Source organism: Mustela nigripes, chromosome 14 (assembly GCF_022355385.1).
Source record: "Mustela nigripes isolate SB6536 chromosome 14, MUSNIG.SB6536, whole genome shotgun sequence".
NCBI lineage: Eukaryota > Metazoa > Chordata > Mammalia > Carnivora > Mustelidae > Mustela > Mustela nigripes.
In genome coordinates, this window is record NC_081570.1 from 105,844,178 (window position 1) to 105,869,439 (window position 25,262).

Consider the following 25,262-nt stretch of genomic DNA (forward strand, 5'->3'; position numbering starts at 1 on the left):
TTTTATAATGCGGCTGCTAAAACTGCAAGAAGCAAACAGACCAAGTTTTAAGTCTTTCTTTTTTAAGGCAAAGGAAATGATCAAAGCTGAAACCAGGTCTCAGATTTCTCCCTAAACGCACCGTATCTTTCACACTACCACTCAAAGGTTCTGGGACGTGTGCTCAACTCTTGTAAAGCAGTATTTACCAAAATGATCTCAAAATTAGTACCCAAACATTTTCTACTAATTAAATAAAAATTAGAAGCCATGAAAGAGTCTAGATGCTGAAGAATATTTTATTTATGCTGCCCAAAATGTCAGACCTTAAAAATCAGTCCTCATTTTGCCTTGAAGTAAAAAAAAAAAAAAAAAAAGTTAAAAAAGATAACCAATTTTTGATGGTATGTTATATATTACCGTGTTAGTACACTCTATCAAAGCACCAAAGAACATTGTTTTAATGACACAGGGACAAATAACCAGTTAAGTGTTACAGTTTTAACATAAGTAAAAAGTAAATTCCTACCAAAATTTAATAACAAAATGAACATTATTCGTTTTTAAAATTGGCTCTAGAGTGCATTAAAGGTTAATATATGTTTAAAGGAAGTATCTACCAAAATGGAAGATAGATCAATATTGAGTAGATAATGAGCAAAATCAATTATGACACTGGTACTTTTGGTTTTATCCAAAAGTTCTCTTGCATTGTCTCAGATAAGATTAAGGATCACAATATGACAGCTAAAAATTTATTTTTGTACTAACTGCTTAACACAATCTTTAAATTTTCACATGGCAAACACACGTTAAAATAGTAATACATTGTCCAGTAGTTGAAATGTTGAGAACTTCACAAACATGCAGAAGAAAAAATTAATTTTTATATATGCTCCTTTGGTTCACTAAACTTTCTTCTTTTTGGTACTGACTCTTGACTGGAAGAATCAAAGTGATGAAGGACCTGTCAAAAGAAAACAACTACTAAGGATACTTTTCAGCTTACATGTCTTTACTTTCAGATTTTTTTCATGTCTCTGAGATTTGTTTGTTCCATCCTTCCCTTTCTTTTTAAAATTATACATAGTATGACTATTTCCTACTAAGATAGAATACCTGTGTTCTTTAAAAAGTAGGGTAGGGGCACCTGGATGGCTCAGTGGGTTAAGCCTCTGCCTTCGGCTCAGGTCATGATATCAGGGTTCTGGGATCGAGTCCCGCATCGGGCTCTCTGCTCATGGAGAGCCTGCTTCCTTCTCTCTCTCTCTCTCTCTCTGCCTGCCTCTCTGCCTACTTGTGATCTCCCTCTGTCAAATAAATAAATAAAATCTTTAAAAAAAAAAGTAGGGTAAATTTTATTACTGATGTATCTTCTGATGGCTGCTGTAGTATATACTTATAAAGTGTAAGGTCTTTATTCGGGTTGTTGGAGAAGTCAAAAACACAGATCTAACATTATGTCCTCAAAATATTAAAATATTATGGGGGGATAAGAAGGAAAAAAGATTTAAAAATGAGCTACAGATAATGAAACATGGCACCATGTAAGATTTAAATCATGTATTATTCTTTTTGTAACCCTGGTACTTAGCAGTGTCTGACTTAAACTTCCTTAAAGTATTCCTTTTTTTTTTTTTTTTTTTAAGACTATTTATTTGACAGAGATCACAAGTAGGCAGAGAGGCAGGCAGAGAGAGAGAGAGGAGGAAGCTGGCTCCCTGCTGAGCAGAGAGCCCGATGCGGGACTCAATCCCAGAACCCTGAGATCATGACCTAAGCCGAAGGCAGAGGCTTTAACCCACTGAGCCACCAAGGCGCCCCATTTTTTTTTCTTTTTTAAGATTTTATTAATTTATTAGACAGAGAGGTACAGTGACAGAGGGAACACAGGCAGGGGGAGTGGGAGAAGGAGAAACAGATTCCCCTGCCCAGCAGGGAGCCTGATGTGGGACTCGATCACAGAACCCTGGGATCATGACCTGAGCTGAAGGCAGATGCTTAACAACCGAGCTACCCAGGTGTGCCCCTAAGAGTATTCCTGAGTAACTCAACTTTGATTTTACTAAAAAAACCTCTCTAATGATACAAATTGGATGATTTTGCTAAAAAAAAAAAAATCAAAGCTTAATACACTGGAAGACTTAATATATTAATTAATGAAGAGTCAGGTTATTTCATTCCCTTCTTGAGTTATGTAAATTGAAAAAAAATATTAACTATATTTTTGAGAATACCCCTTTAACGTTTGATTTTTTTAAAGCAGTCTTATTCAGTTGCCTAAATGTTAACCTACTAATAATACTAAAAATTCTAGTTGAAAAATATAAATATTTGGGGCACCAGGTGGCTCAGTCATTAGGCATCTGCCTTAAGCTCCAGTCATGATCCCAGGGTCCTAGGATCGAGTCCCGCATTGGGCTCTCTGCTCTTCCTCCTTCTCTCTGCCTGCTTGTGATCTCTGTCTGTCAAATAAACAAAAAATCTTAAAGAAGAAAAAAAGATTTTAAAAAATTAAAAAAAAAAAGGAAAATTTTCTTTCTCTTCCTAAGGTACTAGGAGATGCTATTTTTTTTTTAAGATTTTTTATTTATTTATCAGAGAGAAGAGGGAGAGAGAGCGAGCACAGGCAGACAGAATGGCAGGCAGAGGCAGAGGGAGAAGCAGGCTCCCCGCCGAGCAAGGAGCCCGATTTGGGACTTGATCCCAGGACAACGGGACCATGACCCAAGCCGAAGGCAGCTGCTTAACCAACTGAGCCACCCAGGCATCCCAGGAGATGCTATTTTTTATGGAACAAGTTGATTTGGTAACTTATTTGTACTTCACTTTTGTTCTCTCAGAAGTTGAGTTCAAATTTGTGGCCCAATTTTAGCTCTACGTAAATAAAATGGCCCTGGACATACTGATTTTAATTTTTTTAATAAATTCTTCCAACTTCTTCAAATCATTCATAAATCAGTAAATATTTACATAGAAAAAAACTAATAAACCTCACACATCTTATTTTAAAATCACCTCATTTTTTAGAAACAATTACATAAGAAAAAAAAGAAACAATTACATATAAACAAGATTTGGGTATCAGTACTTTGAGGTAATATCCAGGGATATTATCACATTTATCATTTAAAATTTAATCAAGGGGTTCTTGGGTGGCTCAGTCCATTAAGCATTCCATCTCTTGACTTTGGCTCACGTCAGAGCTCAAGGTTGTGAAACTGAGTCAGGCTCTGTGCTGGGAATGGAGCCTGCTTTAGATTTTTTTCTCTCTCCCTCTTCTGATCCCTCTCCCTCTCTAAAAAAATACATTAAATATATATAAATAAATAAAAATAAAATATAATCTATAGTAATGATGGTCTGATACTTGCCATTTTATTCAACCTGTATATTATCGTAAGACTTACTGTTCTCCCAGGTTCAAGTTGACTTCTCTTCCGATTTTCTTTAGAAGATTTTACTGGTTGATTTCCATTAGCCTCCACAAAGACGGAATAATTACTAATTGGTTATTTCTCAAAGAACAACCAACACTTGATTTTTTTAAACTATAGGCAACTATATGCAGTTTTTAAAAAAGGGTTTCCTGAGATATAATTCAGATGCTATACAATTCATTTATTTAAAAGTTTACAGTTCAATAATTTTAAGTATCAGAGTTGTGCACCCATCATTGTAGTCCATTTTAGAACACTTTCATCACTCCAAAAAGAAACCTGAGGCTGGTTGATTTGTTTCTTCCTTCATTCTCTTCTTTCTTTTAAAAATTATACCTAGTGTAATTATGTCCTACTAAGATAAGATACTTGGGTTCTTTGAATTTATTACTTCCTGATTCCCTCCTTCTCCCACTAGCTCTAAGACTTTCTCTCTCTCTATAGAAATCCCTATTCTGGACTTTCAGATAAGTAGGATCATATAATATGTAGACTTTTGTGACTGATTTCTTTCATTTAGCATGTTTTCAAGGTTTATCCATGTTGAAGCATACATTAGTACTTCATTCCTTCTGTGGCTGAATAATATTCCATGGTATAAATATACTACATTTGTTTATCCATTTGTTTATTGATGGATATTTAGGTTTCTTCCACATTTTGGCTATTGTTAATAATGCTATCTATGCAATTTTTAAAGTGAATATTGGATAATGACACATTATTAGCTGTCTATTACTATTCTCTAAAAGGAAATGCTTATTTTTTTATGTCAAAAATGTACTTTTCAATAACTTTCTTAGTGTACATACTATTAATTATTTTCACTTCTTGCCATTTCCTAACAATTCTTCAGCCATGATTCTCAAAATCAGGAGTACTGTGGCAGAGAGTTCATATCCAAAAACATAGGCAATTTCAGAAATTAACTTACGTCCCCAAAGTATCTTAATGTCTTATTACAAGAAAATCCTTCCTAATAATTTTTTTTTTAATTCTTGCTTTTCTCCCCATATCCTAGTAAAGGATACTCATCCTAAATAGAAGCTGCCTACAAGGCCATTTTGCTGCTAGCTGTACTAATTTTTGAAATTCTTTTATCTCTTGGTCTCATCGGCATCCTAGTTTGAATACTGCCTTCTACCAGTTCAAACTTCCTGTTGAGAATGTAAAAAAAGGGGACCTCCCGGCTCAGTTGGATGACCACAGTTCAAGCCCCAATTGGGGACAGAGATTACTGAAAATAATAAATAAAAACTTAAAAAAAAAAAAAAAAGACTGTGGGGAAAAAAAAACACCGAAAAAAGGCACTATAATCAATAGTGTGCTGGTAAATGTTTAACTACTAGTTCTCTAGGAGTAACAAATCCTGTGTTGAGGTATTTGCTGACTTCCACACTGTGAATATTCTCATCATGTCCAATTTCAAGCTACCAACATGATGTCACGGAATGAGGAGTTGGAAAGAAATGTCACTATACCACTGTTAGAGTGTGCTGTTTGTTTCCTAAATTTAGATATAATATTTTACGGAATGCTTTTTCTTCATCTTGGAAAGTTTGAGTAACTTAAAAGTCTAAAATAAAATGCAAATTTCCATTTAGCAAAAATAGAAAACTAACATAAACCAGTGGGTTTTTTGCTTAAAAGCATGAGATTCATTTTATGCAAAATATGTACAAAACATTAATTTTTAATGTCTTTTTAACAAGACAATTTATTTACAAGACAAAACATGAGAATATTTTGGCATTCTAGGCAATCTCCTTGGAATCTGGATGATGGTGTCATTTCTCAAAGCCTTTCCTGAATTCTCCTCTTTTATGTACTTTGAGTAAAATTCACCATTCTTTCCTTTGTTCCATGTAGCCTATTCAAACTGCTATCATGGCCCCCTATCATTGACCTCCAATTACTAAACTTTGAGCTAAGAGCAGGAACTATGTGTTATTCCTGTTATATCTCCAGCACCTAGTAAAGTACCTGACACGTAACAGGTACTTACCAAATATTCGTCCAATAAAGGAAGGGTTAAGAAGCAAAATAAATTCACATGTGGGAAAAAGTTATAAGGTTAGAGTGGAAAAAAAAATCTAAAGGTACACTTACCATTTTATTCTGAAAGATTTTTCCACTTCTTGTTTTGCTTTCAGACACATCAAGTTCAGATGTTTTACAGACTAACTGTTCAACCTAGAAAATAATAACACAAAATCACATAATAAAAACTTTCTATAACATAATAATGGGGCTCCAAAATTCAGGAACTTAAAATCTAGGGTCTTATTATGTTAATGAAAACCATTAATTTTAAGTAGTTCTTACTGTCACAAAAAGTGCAAAGGCAAAGATAGTGAAACTGATACTGTATATAATTGATCATTCACTGAACTGAAAAAAATCCCAAATGATCATCAGGCACTGAACTACTCTTCCAAGAGATAAGAACTTAAGCTCACTCCCACTGGAGAAAGGGGAAGTGCAGAGGAACATAGACAATAATCAGTCCCATTATTTTCAAGTTCTTTTTATCTAAATGTTATATCAAGATTTTATTGTCTATGGAAAACAAAATTAATCATGTCTGCTCCAGGCAACAAAAAGTATTATATACTCCATTTGTAAATACAAAAGGTGGTGGAATAATTACTTAAGATTCTCTGAAATTCTGAAATTTTATGAACAGTATTTAGGTTTAGTACTAAATAAATTGACTTTAATAATATACTTAAAACTTTTCAACATATACTTTTTTTAAAAAAAGATTTTACTTATTTATTTGACAGAGATAGCAAGAGAGGGAATACAGCAGGGGAACAGGAGAGGGAGAAACAGGCACCCCGCCGAGCAGGGAGCCCTACTAGGGCTCTATCCCAGGACCCTGGGACAATGACCTGAGTATTAGGCAGACGACTAATGACTGAGCCATCCAGATGGCTCAGCATATACTTTTCAAATTTTGTTAAAAAGCATTCTTAAGACCTAATTTTCTTCTAAAAGACCTTGAATATAATAAGGAAACCTGAAAATTAACTGAATAAACATATAATATTCTTCTGAAAAAAAAAAAAAAAGCTAAAAGTGAGTGGAATTACCAAATTTGTACCTGAGAATGAGAAATTGAAAGATCTAGACTTTCTTTAGACCTCATAATTTCATCTTCCTCACAAACTAAATTTGGTTCTGTTAAAAAAAAAAAAAGAGTTAAAATGGCATAAAATTGAATTGGAAGTGAATCAATCTACATTTTCATTAATTTCTTACCTCCAAGATCAGAAGATCCAGGGGGTTTCTTCTGCTCTTCCATTTTAGTTTCAAGGTCAAAATCATCCTACATAATTACATGAAGAAAAAAATGGACTCATTCAAAAAAGCAATTAAAACAACTGGGTAGAAATATTTATGAACAAATGTGTTTTACATGAAGGTTAAATATAACACACCAGTGCAACTGTCTTACACTTGGTAGAAATAAAATCCTAGAATTACCATAACAAGGTACCATATTTATCCAGACAAAGTATAAACTACTACTTTACGTTGCAGGGTCATTTTAGGGAGAAATATACAATTTTCTCAAAAAATACATAATGGTTCTAAGAACCCTTAATTTTTACTATTGTTTGAGGGCAATGAATTAGACAAGTTCATACAACTACTACTTCTATATCTCCAGAATTTTTTTACAGATGTTATCACACACTTGAATAAAAAATGCCCCAACCCTCTTCAGGGAGTTAGTAAAGAATAAAATTTATCAGTCATACTATGGTAGAAATAGTAACAAGTTTAATGTCTACTTTATAATTATTTTTCTCTTTGTGACATACATCAACAAGCTTTAAATATTTTAAGAATGCTACATAAATCCCAGCTATACTTGTTTATAAACCATCACTGGGATTTAGGTTTTGAGAAGACTTCTTTGACTAAACTGGTTAAAAACTGAATTTTCTATTTGTTAGGATGTGGCAGAGCCTGAATTAAAAAAGAAAACTCTATACATAAGTACTGAGATTATAATTTAGAATAAAATGAGGTAACAGAACAACAACAAAGATTAGATTAAGAAACAACCATGTTAATGTGAAAGATTTCCTGGGATTGAGTAATTACAACAACAAAAAAAAGACTTTTTAAATATTTTTATTCATCCATTCATTTAGCCAATATTGAGAATGCACACTGTACACACTTAATGTGGTAGGCACAGGAGGATTACAAAGAAGAAACACAGTTTTCCTGCCTTCTGGGAACTTCCTGTCTGCTTCAGGACAGTGACTTTGCAGGCCCCAAGAAAGTTCAAGCACAGGTCTAAAATGAGCATCTAGTGGGGGTATTGGTAGAAAGGATTTCAACATTAGTTAGGCAATTGGAGTAGTTCAGTGGATCAAATTATGCTCCAGACCAAAGAGTTTCCTCAGAGTTCACTACAAGGGTAGTTGAGGTGATGAGAGTCTGGGCCTTCAAGACCTTTCCCTGCTTCATTCAGAATAGTTGTGCTTTTAAACTTCTGAGAATAGTGTTTGCACCAAGGGAAAAATTTTTTAAATGAAAAGCTGGTACCTTCTTTAAGGTCCCTACCAACCTTGAATTTATGATTATAATACAGTATTTATACAAATATCACTGAGAACTATTAGTCTTCAGAATTGAGTCAAACATTTGTTACTATTATACTTTATAACTTTAAAATGTACTGACACTTATATAATGCTCCTGTTCATCTTCTATATCATCTTTGTCCATGAGAATTTTTTGAAGTGGTGTTTTTAATTGTTTTGGTGATAATATAGCTGAATCAATATTTTCCATTCGTTCTTTTTCAGTAGTTACTTTTACTTTGAAGGTGTGAAAAGGTGTTGGGACTTCTCCCACATTTAAGTACATAGGCTCCCCTTCAAATATCACTCCTTCACAATCACCATCCTTAAAACCAGGAGGCTGGTAGTCTGGGGGTGTAACTGCGAAAAGTAAGTATAAGCTGTGATGTTCATGAAATTGAAGAGAACATAATAATAATAATAATAATAATAATAATATAATAAATACAGATTGAAAACATTTCAAATACTATAAAAGGCAACCTTTTTTTTCTTCACTTGACTGACTGTTGACCTTGAATAAGTTATCTATCATCCTTGATTTGGTTTTCTCATCTGTGAAATGGGGATAATAATAGTACTTACCCCATTGGGTAGGGTATTAAATGAGTTAAAGTGTGTTAAATCCTCAGACCAGAATTGGCACAATGTAAGTTGTCAATAAATGTTAGTTGTCATTATTGTTGTTGCTTTATGTTCTTCTAGAAGATACTACACATGTAAAATACATATTTCAGATATATGTATATCCTTAACAAAACACAAATAAGATCATACTGTTTGATACCTAGCTGGTTTTTTAAAAGATTTTATTTATTTGAGAGAGAGAGAGAGCGAGCGAGCATGTGTGTGGGTGTGCATGTGTGCCAGGGAGAGAGTTTGAGGATGGGGAGAAGCAGAGGAAGAGGGACAAGCTGACTGGTGCTGAGTATGAAGCCCAAGTGGGGCTCTATCTCACAACTCTTGAGATCATGACTTGAGCCAAAATCAAGAGTCTGAGTTTTAACTGACTTACCCACCTAGGTGCCCTATACTTAACCTAGCTGTTTTTAACCTTTCTTTTTAATCCATTTTTAATATTCCTTGGATAAATTAGGAGTGCATTCTTTTTAATAAGAAGCAGACTTCTCTCTCAGCAGAAAGCCCAATGTGGGGCTCAATCCCAGGACCCTGAGATCATGACCTGAGCCAAAGGCAGGATTAACTAAGTCGCCCAGGCGCCCCTGAATCTTTCTTTTTCAAATGCTGATATTAAATGAAATTTTTATAATTTCAAAAATTATATTACAGTTTGAGGTGCTTAAAATCATTTAGGATAGGGGTGCTTGCGTGGCTCAGTAGGTCATGATCTCTGGGTCCTGGGATCGAGTCCCACATTGGGCTCTCTGCCCGGCAAGGAGCCTGCTTCCCCTCTCTCTCTGCCTGTTTGTGATCTCTCTCTCTCTCTCTGTCAAATAAATAAATAAAAATCTTTTAAAAAATCATTTAGGATCGAAACTAATTGTTTCAATAATAAAACATATATGTAACAACAGAATGTATTATAAGTGGTACCTTCATCGTAGTAGAAAAGTTTCATGGTCAAACAAACATCATTAGGTAAAGGTCCCAGATTTTGCATTAGAATATAAATCTTGCGAATCAGGAGAATACTTGCTTTCTTGGTGTCAGCAGATGACATACTAGATTCACTGTTTTGGTTTTTACTATAAGAGAATCACACATTAATTTCTTTTATGACACCCATGGCTTCTAAAAACAATTTTACATCATACTATTTGAGATTCTTATTCCTATTATATCATTAAGTTTTTAAGTTGAAAGTCACCATAAAGTGTGTTTTAATGTCACTATTATTAAAATCCAGTATCACTAATATTATTATTAATAATGTTATAAATTAATAATTTTATTTACATTAATATGAATTTTATATCAGATGTTTAAAGGAAATGAGTGAAGGACTTTAATTACATTTCTAATCACTCAAGCATACATAGCTTTCTTACTCTTTGGCTCTGTTTCACAATTAAAATAGTATATAATTAGCCACACAATCTGGGCTTGCAAAAAGCTGCTCAAAAGGAATTTTGTACAGCCACACCTCAATGGTTAATTGAGGATGTTTGAGAAGTTTCAGAATTAATCTTGAAGTTTAGCAATATAGTATTAATATAAGTAAGTGGTAATCTGTATTACAAAAGGGAAATGATAAAATACCTTATGAAGTCCATGACTGGTCCATTACTAGTGTACTTGAATTTAAATTGGTAACATTCTGAAATTGTCTTAAATAGAAAACATTACAGTTATGTATTTGATATACAGTGCTGGTGGCCAAGTAGCTAAATACAGCTGATGTATAACTCTTAACATTGATTTAATAGTTTTTTTATGCAATGTTAACCCTTAATGGTCAACTGAAACTTTCAAGTCCTAATAGTAAATTCCCATGATTTGGGATTTGGGGCTTCAGTCTCAAGAGAGATGTATATTCTCCCACTAATTGCAATGTATATTATATATCCCAGAGGGAAGGAACCCCTTAGGAGGCAGGTAAGAGGGGCAGTATTATCTCTTACTCAAGCAGAATGGCTTTAAGCACAGGACTTAAATCCTTGCTATATGTAACCAGAAGCAAGTTATTTAAGCCTTCTAGGTTTTAGTTTCCCCAGCTAATAATAGGGCCTGAAAATAGTACCTATGTCATTGGTGGTTGACAATTTTTAGCAAATAGGATAATTTATATAAAGCCCTTAATAAAAGTGCCTGGCATACCAAACAATCATAAATATTAGTGAATCAGCAAGCTACTCTTGTAAGAAAAAATGTTGAACTATATAAAACATCTGAAACTAAAAGAATATTTTCTGAACAATTAGTTAGCTTCTGAACAATCAACTAATTCACAGCTCATGAGATTTTCTTTGTCACCATGGACACACATGCTTTCTTTACATATCAGTACTCTCACAGGAAGGGGAATCAGCTCTCTCTCTCTAAAAACAATCTGCTTCTCCATGACTGAATGAATATATTGTAATAACGATAGTGCAATGTTTAAAGCACCAAGATCATGGGCTGGCCTTCATAGGTTCCAAATTCTTGTTCTGCTACTGTGACCTTGGCAAGAAACCTTGTATCTAGGTTTCCTTACCTATAAAGTGAAGATGATAATGGTAGCAATCCCTTCTTTAATTGTCAGATGAACAAGTGGATGTGACAGGATTGGATGAATATTCAAAGTTCAAGGATAAGTATCACATTTTTGTCAAACTCAACCCCTTTCATAATTTTATAAAAAGAATGTTACATAAAAGCACAAGTTAGGAGACTTAGGTTATTTCTAAGGGGTTTTGGATTTGTGGCCCAGGATCTCTCTGGTAGCAAGCATATTAATCTGTTTAAAAATAACAATACAAACCTTGTCTTACCTCAAAAAAGCCTTTATGAGGTTCAAATGTGAAAATATATGTAAGAGTGAATATCATTAAAAGCATAAGATAAAAAAATTAAAAGGAAAAAAGCATAAGATATTATTATAATTTATGTTATTTTTAGATGTTAGAGATATTATGTTTCTTTACTAACTTAAGCATACCTACCTGAGGGTCTTCTGGATTGGTGTATACCTATTTAAAAATAATTTACAATTATTTATATAAGTCTATAAGTCTTATAAGTTATAAGTTATAAGTTATATAAGTCTAAGTATTCAAGGAGAACTAAATTGGATATTTAGACTAAACTATTAAATGGATTCAGCAAAACAAAATATAAAATGACCCCCCAAAATATTAATTTGTTACTTTTTTCCAATAAATAGATCATGTGTTTGAATAAAGTGACACATCAATTGCTGGTTTTAGTGTTATTTAAATAAGCAAGGACAGTCTTTAAGAAAGAACATACAATTTAAAAATACTTACAGCTAGAACAACCATCCTTAGCTGAAATAAAAGAACAAAAATCTTACTTTTACTCTATGAAATATTTTTTCTTGATGGATCACAAGAATTGTCTTATTTCAACATTTATTCCTAATAAGAAATAATCTTATTTCTTATATTATAAGAAATAATCTTATAATAATTTATTCCTAACAAGAAATAATCTTGCAGGGCGCCTGGGTGGCTCAGTGGGTTAAGCCGCTGCCTTCGGCTCAGGTCATGATCTCAGAGTCCTGGGATCGAGTCCCGCATCGGGCTCTCTGCTCGGCAGAGACTCTGCTTCCCTCTCCCTCTCTCTCTCTCTCTGGCTGCCTCTCTGTCTACTTGTGATTTCTCTCTGTCAAATTAATAAATAAAAAAATCTTAAAAAAAAAAAAAAAAAGAAATAATCTTGCAGAAAATATGATGTATATAAAGCAAAACCTTGGATGTCCTTCCTTATTCCCCCAAATATCTATTTCTAGTTGACTTACTGAAGGTTGACATTCATGTCATTGACATAAGAAAATACATGCATTTCTGCCAGTTACAAGGAAAATATATATTGTGAAATAACATCGAACCCTTACAATGTAAGAACTGATCTTGAAAAGAGAAAAGCAGAGTTCAGGATTCTGCCTTTTTTTTTTTTTAAGATTTTATTTATTTATTTGACAGAGAGAGATCACAAGTAGGCAGAGAAGCAGGCAGAAAGAGAGGAGGAAGCAGGCTCCCTGCTGAGCAGAGAGCCCAAAGTGGGGCTCGATTCCAGGACCCTGGGATCATGACCTGAGCCAAAGGCAAAGGCTTTAGCCCACTGAGCCACCCAGGCACCCCTGACGTTACATTTCTATTTGAAACTTTCAAATGTTTTTTATTTGCACTTAAAATAAAATCCAAACTCCTTACCTATACACACTTCTGAATGCTCTGGCCCTGCCTATCTCCTCAGGCTCCTCTAAAACTATTCTCCCTCCCTTACTACTCATTGCATTCTATTCCCATTCACACTGTTCCTCTTTGTTCCTTGAACTCTCTCAACTCCCCCTTCAACTCTTTGTATTCGTGTTCAGTCAGGAATATTCTCTCCCAAAGTCAACGCCTGGCTGGTTTCTTCTCAATCAAGTTTCAGCTTAAATGTCATCTGATGAAGTTCTAGAACCTAGGTGAGTTTCAGTGGGCTGACAGCCTCGTGCTCCCTTATCATCACCTACTCAGGACCACCCTATTTAAAGTTACCCCACCTCTCCACCTGCGAGACACTTTCCTTCAATATTTTATTGGCTTTTAACACAATTGGAAATTACCTGAATTACTTGTTTTATTGACTGTTTTCCCACTAGAGAAGGGATCCTCTTTGTCTCGTTGACCACCTGGAATATGTGTCTAGCACACAGCAGTCACTCAGTATTTAATTAGTATTAAATATTTAATACTTTAATAAGGGAGGTTAGTGACCAGAAATAAAATTTTCTTTTTTACAATTTTGTTTAGAGCTTGACTTTTTTTATATGTGCTGATATAAACATGCTAATACTCTACAGTAAACACTTTTTAATTGGAATTTCCTTATTTAGAATTTGTGACAATTTAACCTAGATTACACAGAAATTTATTTTTGAACTCTCACGAAGAAATAATTTATTAAATTATTAGTATAAACAAAATTGTAGGAGGCATGTGAAACTAATAAATGAATTATTTATAAGTTAATATGCATTACTAAAACAAATACATGTCAACAATTAAAACAGGCTTGGCAAATTTGTTAAGTATTAACTCTATTAGTTTAAACTGAGTTAAATATTAGTCTTTAAAATGTTCAAATGTTCAAACTTTTGAGTAATTTGGACTGTCCTATGCACAAGTTAGTTTAAATTAAAGTTTTACTTTGCGGTAATTGCTGTTACATTTGTGGAGTATAAACTGTAGGAGAGAAAAGATAAGGAGATACTGACTTACGTATTTTTTTTGCAAAGCATCGTAGCATCCTAGCATCCTAAAAAATAACAAAGGATTCATAACAAAGCACTGAATGCACTTCCAGAAAAAAACTCTTTTAATTCTTTTAATAAGTTTTCCATGTTATCTCATTACTAACATAAATTTTCTTGTTATTCTTTTTTTTAATAAGATTTTTTTTCTTTTAAGCAATCTCTATACCCAGTGTGGGGCTCAAACTTACAACCCTGAGATCAAGAGCCACATGTCCTAATGACTGAGCCAGCTGGTCTCCCTAAAGTTCCCTTCTTATTAACCATCTTAAAATAATAAAACAAAACAAATAGTGGCAGAAATATAAAATGTTGATAGAGGATGGTTTGGGATAGAAGGTAAAATATCTGACAGCTACTTGTGGGGAACACTAATAGGAAAATGAATTCTGTTCACATGGAGCACAGAATAAAGGAAAATTTTAAGGCAAAAATCCAAAAATGGTATCTAGTATTGAAAAGGGAATTACTAAAATTAGGTTAAACACTGAAAGGTATCCAAGGTATAAAAAAAGAATGTGATTTAAGAAAAAAAATAATTTAATATCATTAGGTATTCTTTTACTTACCACTTCACTAACTGTGTAGATCCTGGACAGTTTTTATCTTCTCTCAGAATTTTGACACAAAGATCTAAACACCAAAATTATATAAATATAGAGTTGCTTAAGATTAGTAAATGACTAGAAATTTAACTGAAGATTATTTTCTTTAGCTGTGTATTAGAGGTATATTATATTATTAAATAGCAATGAACTTCCAGATGATTGATATTAATATAATTTAAAAGAAGAAATGTTTTATGGAAACAAAGAATATTTTTTTCCTTATTATAAAATGACACCATAATGACTAGGATCATGTTAATGGGTAGAAAAAAAATTATTAAAAGTTATAAAATATTTAAAGTCAGATATAATGCTTTCACACCATCATTATCCAAGAGTCTTAGTATTTGCAGGTCCTTATCCCAATTAAATACTTGCAAAAGACCAAGAATTTAACTGGCAGAAGACCAAGAATTTAGTTACCAGAGATAGAGAACTTTCCTGCAGGAAAGCAACAGGTAATACAATGGAAAGTACTGAGATTTCTATCTCGGGTTCCTTATCTGAAAAATAGGGATAATGTCTAACTCATAGGCCTATAATATGAATTAACAAGATATAATACATAACATAGCACTTCACATATTGCCCAGCACATAGTTAGCACTCAGAATTAGGTATATACTATGACCTGGGTAATGAATGATTACTGTAGTATAAATAGACTATATTATTTTTACTTCCTTAAAATAACACAACACATACTAACTACCACTGTACAAAGCTATTAATAATAGTATACTTTTATCTACATATTTGTCATTATAAGAGTAATGTCAGATAAAATTAAACTTGAGAAATTGAGGAAAAAATATTATGATTAAGTGCATCCAAAGGTATTAAATATACTTTTAAAAGATTTATTTCAGTGAGAGAGAGAGAGCGAGTGTACAAGGGGGAGGGGCAGAGGGAGAGAAATTCAAGCTGACTGCTGATTGCTAAGCCCCTAGTGGGAACAATCTCACGACCCTGATACCAGACCTGAACTGAAACTTAAGAGTTGGATGCTGAACCGACTGCACCACCCAGGCACCCCTTGAATATACTTTTTAAAAACCACTTAGTCCACACAAAAACTTGTACACGAATGTAACATTATTTATAATAGCCCAAAAAATTGGGTGCCTGGGTGGCTCAGTTGGTTCAGCGTCTGACTCTGATTTTCGCTCAGGTCATGATCTCAAGATTGTGAAATCGAGCTCCATGTCTGGCTCCAAGCTCAGTGTGGAGTCTGCTTGAGATTCTTTCCCTATGCCCCTCCCCGCTCCTGCTCATGGGTGCTCTCTCTCAAATTAAAAAAAAGAAAGAAAGAAAGAAAAGAAAAGAAAAAGAAAAAATATAAATAGCCAAAAAGTGGAAACAACTGAAACAAAGGTTCTTCAACTGATGAATGAATAATTGAAATGTGGTATATCCATATAATGGAATATTATTCAGCAATAAGAGAATAAAGTACTAATTCACGTTGCCATATCAATAACCTTAAAAACATTAGGTGAGAGAAGCTGATCACAAAGGACTAGATATTGTATGATTCCTTTTACATGAAATATTCAAAATAGGCAAATCCATAGAGATAGAGAGCAGATTGGTGGATGTCTAAGACTGGGGAGGTAGGGGAACTGGAGAGCCATTTAGTTGGTTATGGAGTTACCTTATGGATTAATGAAATGTTCTAAAATTGACTGTGGTAATGATTGCACACCAATTTGAATACACTAAAAATCATGCAACTGTGCACTTTAAATGCATGAATTGTCAGGTATGTGAATCATATCTTAATAAAGCTATTATTAGAAAATCTCCAAGTAAAAATTAGTTTTATCTATTATTTTTTCTTATTTTATTTAAATTTGATTAACATAAATATTATTAGTTTCAGAGGTAGAGTTCAGTGATTAATCAGTCTCACATAATACCCAGTGCTCATTACAACACAGTGTGCTCTCCTCAATGTCCATCACCCAGTTACCCCACTCACCAACAACCTCAGCAATAAACATTACATCTAAAAAAATTGAAACAAACAAAATATATACATGACATTACCATCTAGGTATCTTGTTCCATAAGCACATTCAGGAAATATTCCTCTCAAATATGTGATACAGGATACTGAAACTGCTAGGAGCCTCTTCACTAACACTAAAGACTGTTGCTCTGTTGATATCTTATTGGGAAACACCAGTGCACTCTAAATTCAAGGAAAATTTAAACATATCATTTAGATTTATTAAAAATAACATCTTCCAGAACTTTGAGTAGATCTAATTTTGCATAAGCATGATACTTTCCCAAAGAATTCTAACAATTTAAAAAAAAAAAATCCTAGCCATAGTAGTTAGTAAACCCCAGAAAGTCAGAGTGGCTTTTAAGATGTGAGGGTAATTCCAGGGTTGCCGCTTAAAGGTAAAATGCAAAAAGTAGTTAAAAATCATGTCAAAAATCCTCCTGCAGCTGACTGCAAGCACATGATAGATAACACTTCTTTTCTCTTTAGTTGCCAACTAGGTTTGACACAGGTAACTATAACACAAGAACTGTGCAACGATGAGAATTTTATCTTTGTGAAGCATGTACATTCATTTCCTAGGAATGGACTGCTAAATTGCTTCTTGGCCTTTTGGCTAAGATCAAGTGTAGGAATGGACTGCTAAGAATGATAATTTCATCAAAGCAAGAGAATAGCATTTATTCACACCTTATCTAAATTGAATATGAACCAATTATTTAATTCACTGCATCAAATATCTACTATAATTCTCCACTGACTCTATAAAGAGTTGATTCTAACTTTAGAATATAAAAATAATTGAGACTTCAATAAACAATAAAATTAGCTAAATTAGCATATATTAAAGTATATGAAATCATACCATGGAAGTTCTTTGCAATTGTGCAGTGGCCATCTTCGGATAAAGTTTTTTCTTTAATTCAACCTTATGATACAAATAAAAGCTTTAACTTCAGATCCTATTTTTATCCCTAACATTCTAGTTTATTACATGTAAAGTCAGACTTTTTTATGTGAATAATTTCATGTAAATAAATTTTACATAAACAAATCGATGTATTCAAGCATTGACTACATGGTTACGGTTAGGTAGGTATTAAGTAATGAAAACTGCCCTTGCCAAACTCTTTAAAGTAATCTTAAGTTTTTTGTTCTGGGTGTGTCTGTGAGGGTGTTGTGGATGAGATCAACATTGGAGTTGCAGGACTGAGCAAAGCAGATTGCCCTCCCTAGGGTTAACAGGCCTCACCCTGTCAACTGAAGATCTGAATGAAACACAAAACCTGAGTAAGAAGGAACTCCTCCTGCCTGTCTGCTATGCTGGGACATCTGTCTTTTCCTGCCTTTGGACTTAAATTGAAACTTTAACTCTTTCTTGGGTCTCCAGCTTGATAACTGCAGATCTTGGGCCTTTTAATTGTGTGACTAATTCATTATAATAAAGATCTTTCATATATGTATACCTAAAAACACCCCAAAAAACAAAAACAAAACAAACAACGGTGGGGACGCCTGGGGGGCTCAGTCCGTTAACTGTCTGTCTTCAACTCAGGCTCCAGTCAGGATCCTGAGGAGCCCCTCTCTCCTCTAGCTCCCTCAGGATCCTGAGGAGCCCCTCTCTCCTCTAGCTCCCTGCTCCCTTCTCCTTCCTCCTCCCCCTTCTCTGCTCCCGCTCCCCGCTCTCCCGCTCTCCTGTGTGCTCTCTCCCGCGCTATTTCTCTCAAATGAATAATAATATAAAAAAAAAAGTCTTTAAAAAAAAAAACAAGAAAGAAAGAAAATGGGAAAAAAAAATCCTGAATTTTTTGTTTTAAATTTGTAGTTTCAAAAGGACCGAATCTGGTAAAGATCCTTTACTGAACTTCAGCATGGCTCTCAGTATAACAACATAGTGTCCTACTCTGTGGAACAACCGCAAAAGAGGAACAGAAAATATTCCAGATTTTGGCTGATTCTGATTTCTCAATTACGACTGATGTTTTCACTAAGTTTCAGTTTTTTTGGTCCCCAGTTTCACTTTTCTTAAGCAGAAAATCCAACTGGAAGAGGTCCCAGAAGAGACAATTTACTGTTTTACCTGATCCTGACGAAACCTGGACGAGACGCCAGAGTTAACCTCGTCTCAAGAACCTCTGGTGAGGAGTAAGTAGGTCTACATTCCACCCCCCACCCCCATGTTTCACCATTAAGTCTTTAAGGAACTTAAAAGTAGTTGGGAGGTTTCAGAAAAAGAGATTAAAAAGCAAAAAACAAACACGAAAGAAAACAAACAAACAAGCAAACAAACATATACATTACGGAACGTCTGAGGACTGGCACCAGCGACCACGAAACCTGCACCACGCAGCACGCACTCTGTGGGAGGCGCAGGCGTCTTCCCTCAACCGTTGCCCTCACAGGCGCGGCAGCAGCGTTGTGACCTCCAGGCAGTTTCCCGCCAAGAGCCGCGCAAGGCGCTCTGGGAATCCCGAGAGGCTGAATAGCCAGTCTCTGTCAGAGAAATGCCAGATTGCCAGTAGGCAAAGCTTAAGTAACGGCATGTGCCAAGCCTTTCCAAAATACTTAGCTTTCCTAAGGTGACTAAAGTGTTCTCAACCGCCGTTTAATTAACCCTGTTAATTTCTGATTGTTTTCTATGATTTTCTTACTGGATCTGCCACAAATGCATTCCATTCCCACCTTTGTCTCCTGTGTCTTCAGGAAACCAGGTACTCTGGCAGTCTCTACTTAGATATTTCTACTTTGCTGTCTGTGGGGACAGTGGAGAGCTTCAAGGGTAGTTAATATCTCATTTAGAAACAATAATAAAATCAGAGCTGGTCTGTAGTTGGAGATTGCTGAAGAGTACAAGCTGTTTACAAATTGTTTTATGTCCGAATAAGTTGTGTTAGCAGTGTAAACATAATTATTCATTAACTTCGATATGTCTGCATAACCAGTTAGAAAACAGCCGCCCCAGTAAGAGAAGATTTGCCCAGTGTCAATCAGGAGAACCTTTTTTTCAGTCAAAAATTGTGAAAATCCCCTGGTCTAATAATCATTTTGCTTTATAGTTCTCTCATGCCTGAAGTTCACAAGCTGCTTTCAAAATTCACTTATTCTTCTATCTTATTCCTACTTTCGTTCTTCTAAGACCTTTATCTTAGGAGGAAAACACAAGTATTTCTCCGATTTTTAGAGATGAGGAAACCGTTTCAGGTAAATTTGGTTTCCAAAACCAATTTCAGCCTTGCCAGAGGGGGAGCCATGACACCACAATAATGACACGTTAGGTTTATGATTTGGTACTTTGTATTAAATTTACTTTTGAGTTATTAACAACTATAGAAAAAATGAAAAAGTAAATAGCTTATCTAGAATCACAGAATCAGAATAATGCTCTAGGGAATGAATAATTTATATTTTCTTAGAGTCTCTGACTGGACCTATGAATTTAACTAACAACAACAACAAAAAAAACAGATTGATAGGAGAAAACATACAAATTTTAATTATATCTTCTTTAATTGTATCTTTGCACCTGGGAGTCTTCAGAAGATAAGTTAAGACCCAAGGAAGCAGAGCTGAATGCTTATATACTGAGTTGGACAAAAAATAGTAAATTGTGAAAATATGACTAGGCTAAGGGCTCGGGCTGGAGCAGTTACATGAGTGAAGTAACTAGAAAGATGGGGTTAGATTAACAAGGTTGGTTTGTATAGATTTATCTTGGCCTTGGCCTCCTGCCCTTGGTGATGAGAATTTCTCTTTCTTTCTGATATAGGGAGGGTATTTTTCACATGGGAATTTTATCTCCTGCTTTTAAGAAAAGGAAGGCGAATCAGAATGTCCTCTTCACAGCTGCTATTTTTCAAGTGCTTTTAACTCAAAATAGTCAGTATGCTAAACCAGCATTCTTTGGGTGCTGTGTTCTGAACTCCTTCAGTACAATCAGTAACTACTGATTTAACTAACTGTATCACTGACTATATTTTGAGGATGAGAGTGGAGAAATGGGTGGTGTTGATGCAAGACGTCCAAAACATCGATTACCATAATAGTAAGTAGATACCATTAAAAAGAGCAATACTAGAAACCTGAAGGTAAATACTAAAAGAAACAGCTAAAAGTATTTAAAAGTATTACTGGTTTTAAAAATAATTGGTAAAGGGATGCCTGGGTGGCTTAGTCACTTAAGCATCTGTCTTTGGCTTAGGTCATGATCCCAGAGTCCTGGGATCTAGTCCTGTATCAGCCTCCTTGCTCCGCTTTTTCCTCTGCCTGCCTCTCCCTCTGCTTGTGTGTGAGTTCTCCCTCGCTCTCTCTCTCTCTTTCTCTCTCTGTGACATAAACTCTTTAAAAAAAATGTTGATTAAGAGAATGGAAAGTTAAGCTTTTACAGATACTCACTATAAAACAAACAGTTCAGTTATGCATAGTGTTAATCACAGTACCATTCTGAATGGGCCTCTGAATTGTTGATAACAGCTATGAGGTACTTATTGTAGAGAATATAACATTTTTGCTGTCTAGATATTGACAAATTCTTGGTAATATAACACTGCCCAAATACACACATATATATATATACTGTGGATCAGTGTTTATACAATTTATCATTTGCTCTTTGAAATTGTTGAGGAGGAAAATCTTTTCCTGTATCTTTTTTAGATTTTGTACTTGGGGGCCTGCAATTTAAATGAAAGACAGACTAATTAGCAAGAGGGAAAAACAAATTTATGTATGTTTATATGCACAGGAGTTCACAAAGAAATGACTCAAGGATGTGGTTAGATTTTGGAGTTTATATGCCATCTTAATAGGGAATGGCAGAGGAGCAGAGGGAAAGTTATGAGAGAACATATGACTTATAGGAAAAATGAATGGGCCATTAGGAGAATAGGTGGGATATGTGATTTTTTTTTTTTTAAGATTTTGTTTATTTATTTGACAGACAGAGATCACAAGTAGGTAGAGAGAGGAAGGGAAGCAGGCTCCCTGCTGAGCAGAGAGCCCGATGCGGGCTCGATTCCAGGACCTTAGGATCATGACCTGAGCTGAAGGCAGAGGCTTTAACCCACTGAGCCACCCAGGTGTCCCAGGATATGTGATAGTTTATGATAATGTTTCTTTAGGTGATTTTTTATCCAGGTGCTGACTTGTGCTAACTTCTTGTCTTTGTAAAACTCTTTGGGAGGGGATTCAGGACAATTGAATTCTTTTGGGAGGCTTTGCTTTCAAGAAAAAGGAATGGAAAAAAGCCTCTTCCTATAGTCATTGATTTATAAATTTCTTCAGTTCAAAATAATCCTTATGATACTGGGGCATAGTCTGGACCCCTTCAAATTAATGATAAAAAAAGTAATATACATGCATATTTAAGTTACCTGTATATGCATAATAAATTCTAGAAAGATACTCATAACTCATCATAGTGGTTACTTCTGAGGAGGAAAGATCTAAGCCTTTAGGGGAAAGGAGACGGATAGAAATTTTTCAGTGTTTTATATAGTCAATCTTCATTATTTACAGCTTTCATAGAAGTGAATCTGTTCAGTAACTAAAATTAATTTGTAAACTCCAAATTAAAAAGCAATTCAAGGAAACCACAACAAAGTAAATCCATGGAATGGAGCTCTTCTACTGGACTACATGGAATCCCCCAATATCATGAGGACACACTAGAATTCTGGGCTAATAAGTCAACACATATCTGAGCAGAAAGAAAATGCCAGTAAGTAACTATTAGAGCAGTCATTTACGTGAGCCAGCTTGTTCTGACAGCCCAGTTATAAAAAGTGACATATTTACAAGTTGCCAATCTGTCAAATAAATGGAGACAAAAAAAAAAAAAAAAAAGCAATGCAATATAGCACTTTTAAATTCATTTGCAAACATGTGCAGAGTGGCAAAAAAAATTGCATCTCTCTACATACATATTCCCAGCCACCAAAATTGAACAAGATGATGTTCAGCCTTCTTGTTTCAGCTCTCATATTGTAAACAAGTGTCCTTTTCGTGGTCTGTTTAGTACCATGTTTTTGCATTTTTTTTTTTTTATGTTTTTGCGTGACTGTGCCTTTATTTTCCACTATAAAAAATAGGTTTCTTTTTTTTTTTCTTCAAGATTTTATTTATTTATTTGGCAGGGGGAGCAACAGAGGGAGAGGGAGAAGTACACTCTCTACTGCAGGGACCCCAACGTGGAGCTCGATCCCAGGATCCTGTGATCATGACATGAGCCCAAAGATCGTGACCCGAGCCAAAAGAAGACTCTGAACCAACTGAGTTACCCAGGCACCCCGCCTCTTTTTTTTTTTTTTTTTTTTTTTTTTAATTTTACTGTCTAAAATGGATAGTGCTTAAGTGCTATCTTTGACTTCCTTCTTTTCCTATGAAGCATGTCATAAGGCCCTCATGTGAGAGGTGCTCTCCTTGTACCTAAAGGAAAGAAACAATCCTTATCTCCATAGACAAAGTGGTGCCAAGAGAAATCCAAATAAACAGGCCTTAGTAAGATTCCTATAGCTTGGTACCTTTAGCTTATACCCTTCTGTCCTGTCACATTTTTCCAGAACTTTTTTTTTTTTTTAAGATTTTATTCATTTATTTGCCAGAGAGAGAGAGAAAAAATAAGCAGGGGGAGCAGCCGGCAGAGGGCTAAGCAGGCTCCCTGCCGAACAAGCAGTCTGATGTGGGACTTGATCCCAGGACCCTTCAATGATGACCTGAGCCAAAGGCAGATGCTTAACTGACTGAGCCACCCAGGCATCCCCAGGACTTTCCATTCTTCATCAAATGTAGTATAAAAACAGTTAAGTTTATTCACTCTGGTCTTCATTTCCTTATGAAGGCTCCTGTGTCATGTAAAACTTACATTAAATATGTATGCTTTTCTATTGTTAATCTACCCTTTGTCAGTCCAATTTACATGGCTCCAGTGACAGAATCTAGGAGGGTAGTAGGAAAAAGATTTTTTTTTCCTCCCCTGCAATCCTTTTTGATTTTTTAAAAAATTTTTTTATAAACATATATTTTTATCCCTAGGGGTACAGGTCTGTAAATCGCCAGGTTTACACACTTCACAGTACTCACCATAGCACATACCCTCCCCAATGTCCATAGCCCCACTCCCCTTCTCCCAACCCCCATCCCCCCAGCAACCCTCCATTTGTTTTGTGAGATTAAGAGTCCCTTATGGTTTGTCTCCCTCTCAATACCATCTTGTTTCATTTATTCTTCTCCTATCCCCTTAACCCCCCATGTTGCATCTCCACTTCTTCATATCAGGGAGATCATATGATAGTTGTCTTTCTCTGATTGACATTTCGCTAAGCATGATACCCTTTAGTTCCATCCACGTCGTCGCAAATGGCAAGATTTCATTTCTTGTGATGGCTGCATAGTATTCCATTGTGTATATATACCACATCTTCTTTATCCATTCATCTGTTGATGGACATCTAGGTTCTTTCCATAGTTTGGCTATTGTAGACATTGCTGCTATAAATATTCGGGTGCACGTGCCCCTTCGGATCACTACATTTGTATCTTTAGGGTAAATACCCATTAGTGCAGTTGCTGGGTCATAGGGTAGTTCCATTTTCAACATTTTGAGGAACCTCCATGCTGTTTTCCAGAGTGGTTGCACCAGCTTGCATTCCCACCAACAATGTAGGAGGGTTCCCCTTTCTCCGCATCCTTGCCAGCATCTGTCATTTCCTGACTTGTTAATTTTCGCCATTTTGACTGGTGTGAGGTGATATCTCATTGTGGTTTTGATTTGTATTTCCCTGATGCCGAGTGATATGCAGCACTTTTTCATGTGTCTGTTGGCCGTCTGGATTTCTTCTTTGCAGAAATGTCTGTTCATGTCTTCTGCCCATTTCTTGATTGGATTACTTGTTCTTTGGATGTTGAGTTTGCTAAGTTCTTTATAGATTTTGGACACTAGCCCTTTATCTGATATGTCATTTGCAAATATCTTCTCCTATTCTGTCAGTTATCTTTTGGTTTTGTTAACTGTTTCCTTTGCTGTGCAAAAGCTTTTGATCTTGATGAAATCCCAATAGTTCATTTTTGTCCTTGCTTCCCTTGCCTTTGGCGATGTTCCTAGGAAGATGTTGCTGCAGCTGAGGTCGAAGAGGTTGCTGCCTGTGTTCTCCTCAAGGATTTTGATGGATTCCTTTCTCACACTGAGGTCCTTTATCCATTTTGAGTCTATTCTCATGTGTGGTTTAAGGAAATGGTCCAATTTCATTTTTCTGCATGTGGCTGTCAATTTTCCCAACACCATTTGTTGAAGAGGCTGTCTTTTTTCCATTGGACATTCTTTCCTGCTTTGTCAAAGATGAGTTGACCATAGAGTTGAGGGTCTATTTCTGGGCTCTCTATTCTGTTCCATTGATCTATGTGTCTGTTTTGTGCCAGTACTATGCCGTTTGATGATGACAGCTTTGTAATAGAGCTTAAAGTCCAGAATTGTGATGCCACCAACTTTGGCTTTCTTTTTCAATATTCCTTTGGCTATTCGAGCTCTTTTCTGGTTCCATATAAATTTTAGGATTATTTGTTCCATTTCTTTGAAAAAAATGGATGGTATTTTGATAGGAATTGCATTAAATGTATGGATTGCTTTAGGTAGCATTGACATTTTCACAATATTTGTCCAATCTAGGAGCATGGAACATTTTTCCATTTCTTTGTGTCTTCCTC

General features: G+C 35.2%; 1 protein-coding gene and 1 non-coding gene across 3 annotated transcripts; one reads left to right on the forward strand and one right to left on the reverse strand.

The window, feature by feature from the left end:
• Positions 1-339: 339 nt before the first annotated feature.
• On the reverse strand, positions 340-18,932 carry HORMAD1 (HORMA domain containing 1). 2 transcript variants are annotated; one of them, XM_059374511.1, is made up of 15 exons: positions 18,862-18,932; positions 17,431-17,493; positions 16,604-16,748; positions 14,516-14,579; positions 13,915-13,951; positions 11,953-11,973; positions 11,629-11,655; positions 10,244-10,311; positions 9,578-9,729; positions 8,124-8,383; positions 6,684-6,750; positions 6,526-6,602; positions 5,529-5,612; positions 3,390-3,461; positions 340-946 (listed from the first exon to the last, which is right to left on the reverse strand). In XM_059374511.1, the coding sequence occupies exons 2-15, from the start codon at positions 17,461-17,463 to the stop codon at positions 866-868; spliced, it is 1,188 nt and encodes a 395-aa protein (XP_059230494.1). In that variant the 5' UTR covers positions 17,464-17,493; positions 18,862-18,932; the 3' UTR covers positions 340-865. The 2 variants fall into 2 exon arrangements, with proteins under 2 accessions (XP_059230494.1, XP_059230495.1); XM_059374512.1 differs by lacking the exon at positions 3,390-3,461.
• On the forward strand, positions 17,162-17,347 carry LOC132002401 (U2 spliceosomal RNA). Its single transcript, XR_009399882.1, has one exon. It is a non-coding gene; the product is annotated as a U2 spliceosomal RNA (small nuclear RNA).
• Positions 18,933-25,262: the final 6,330 nt, after the last annotated feature.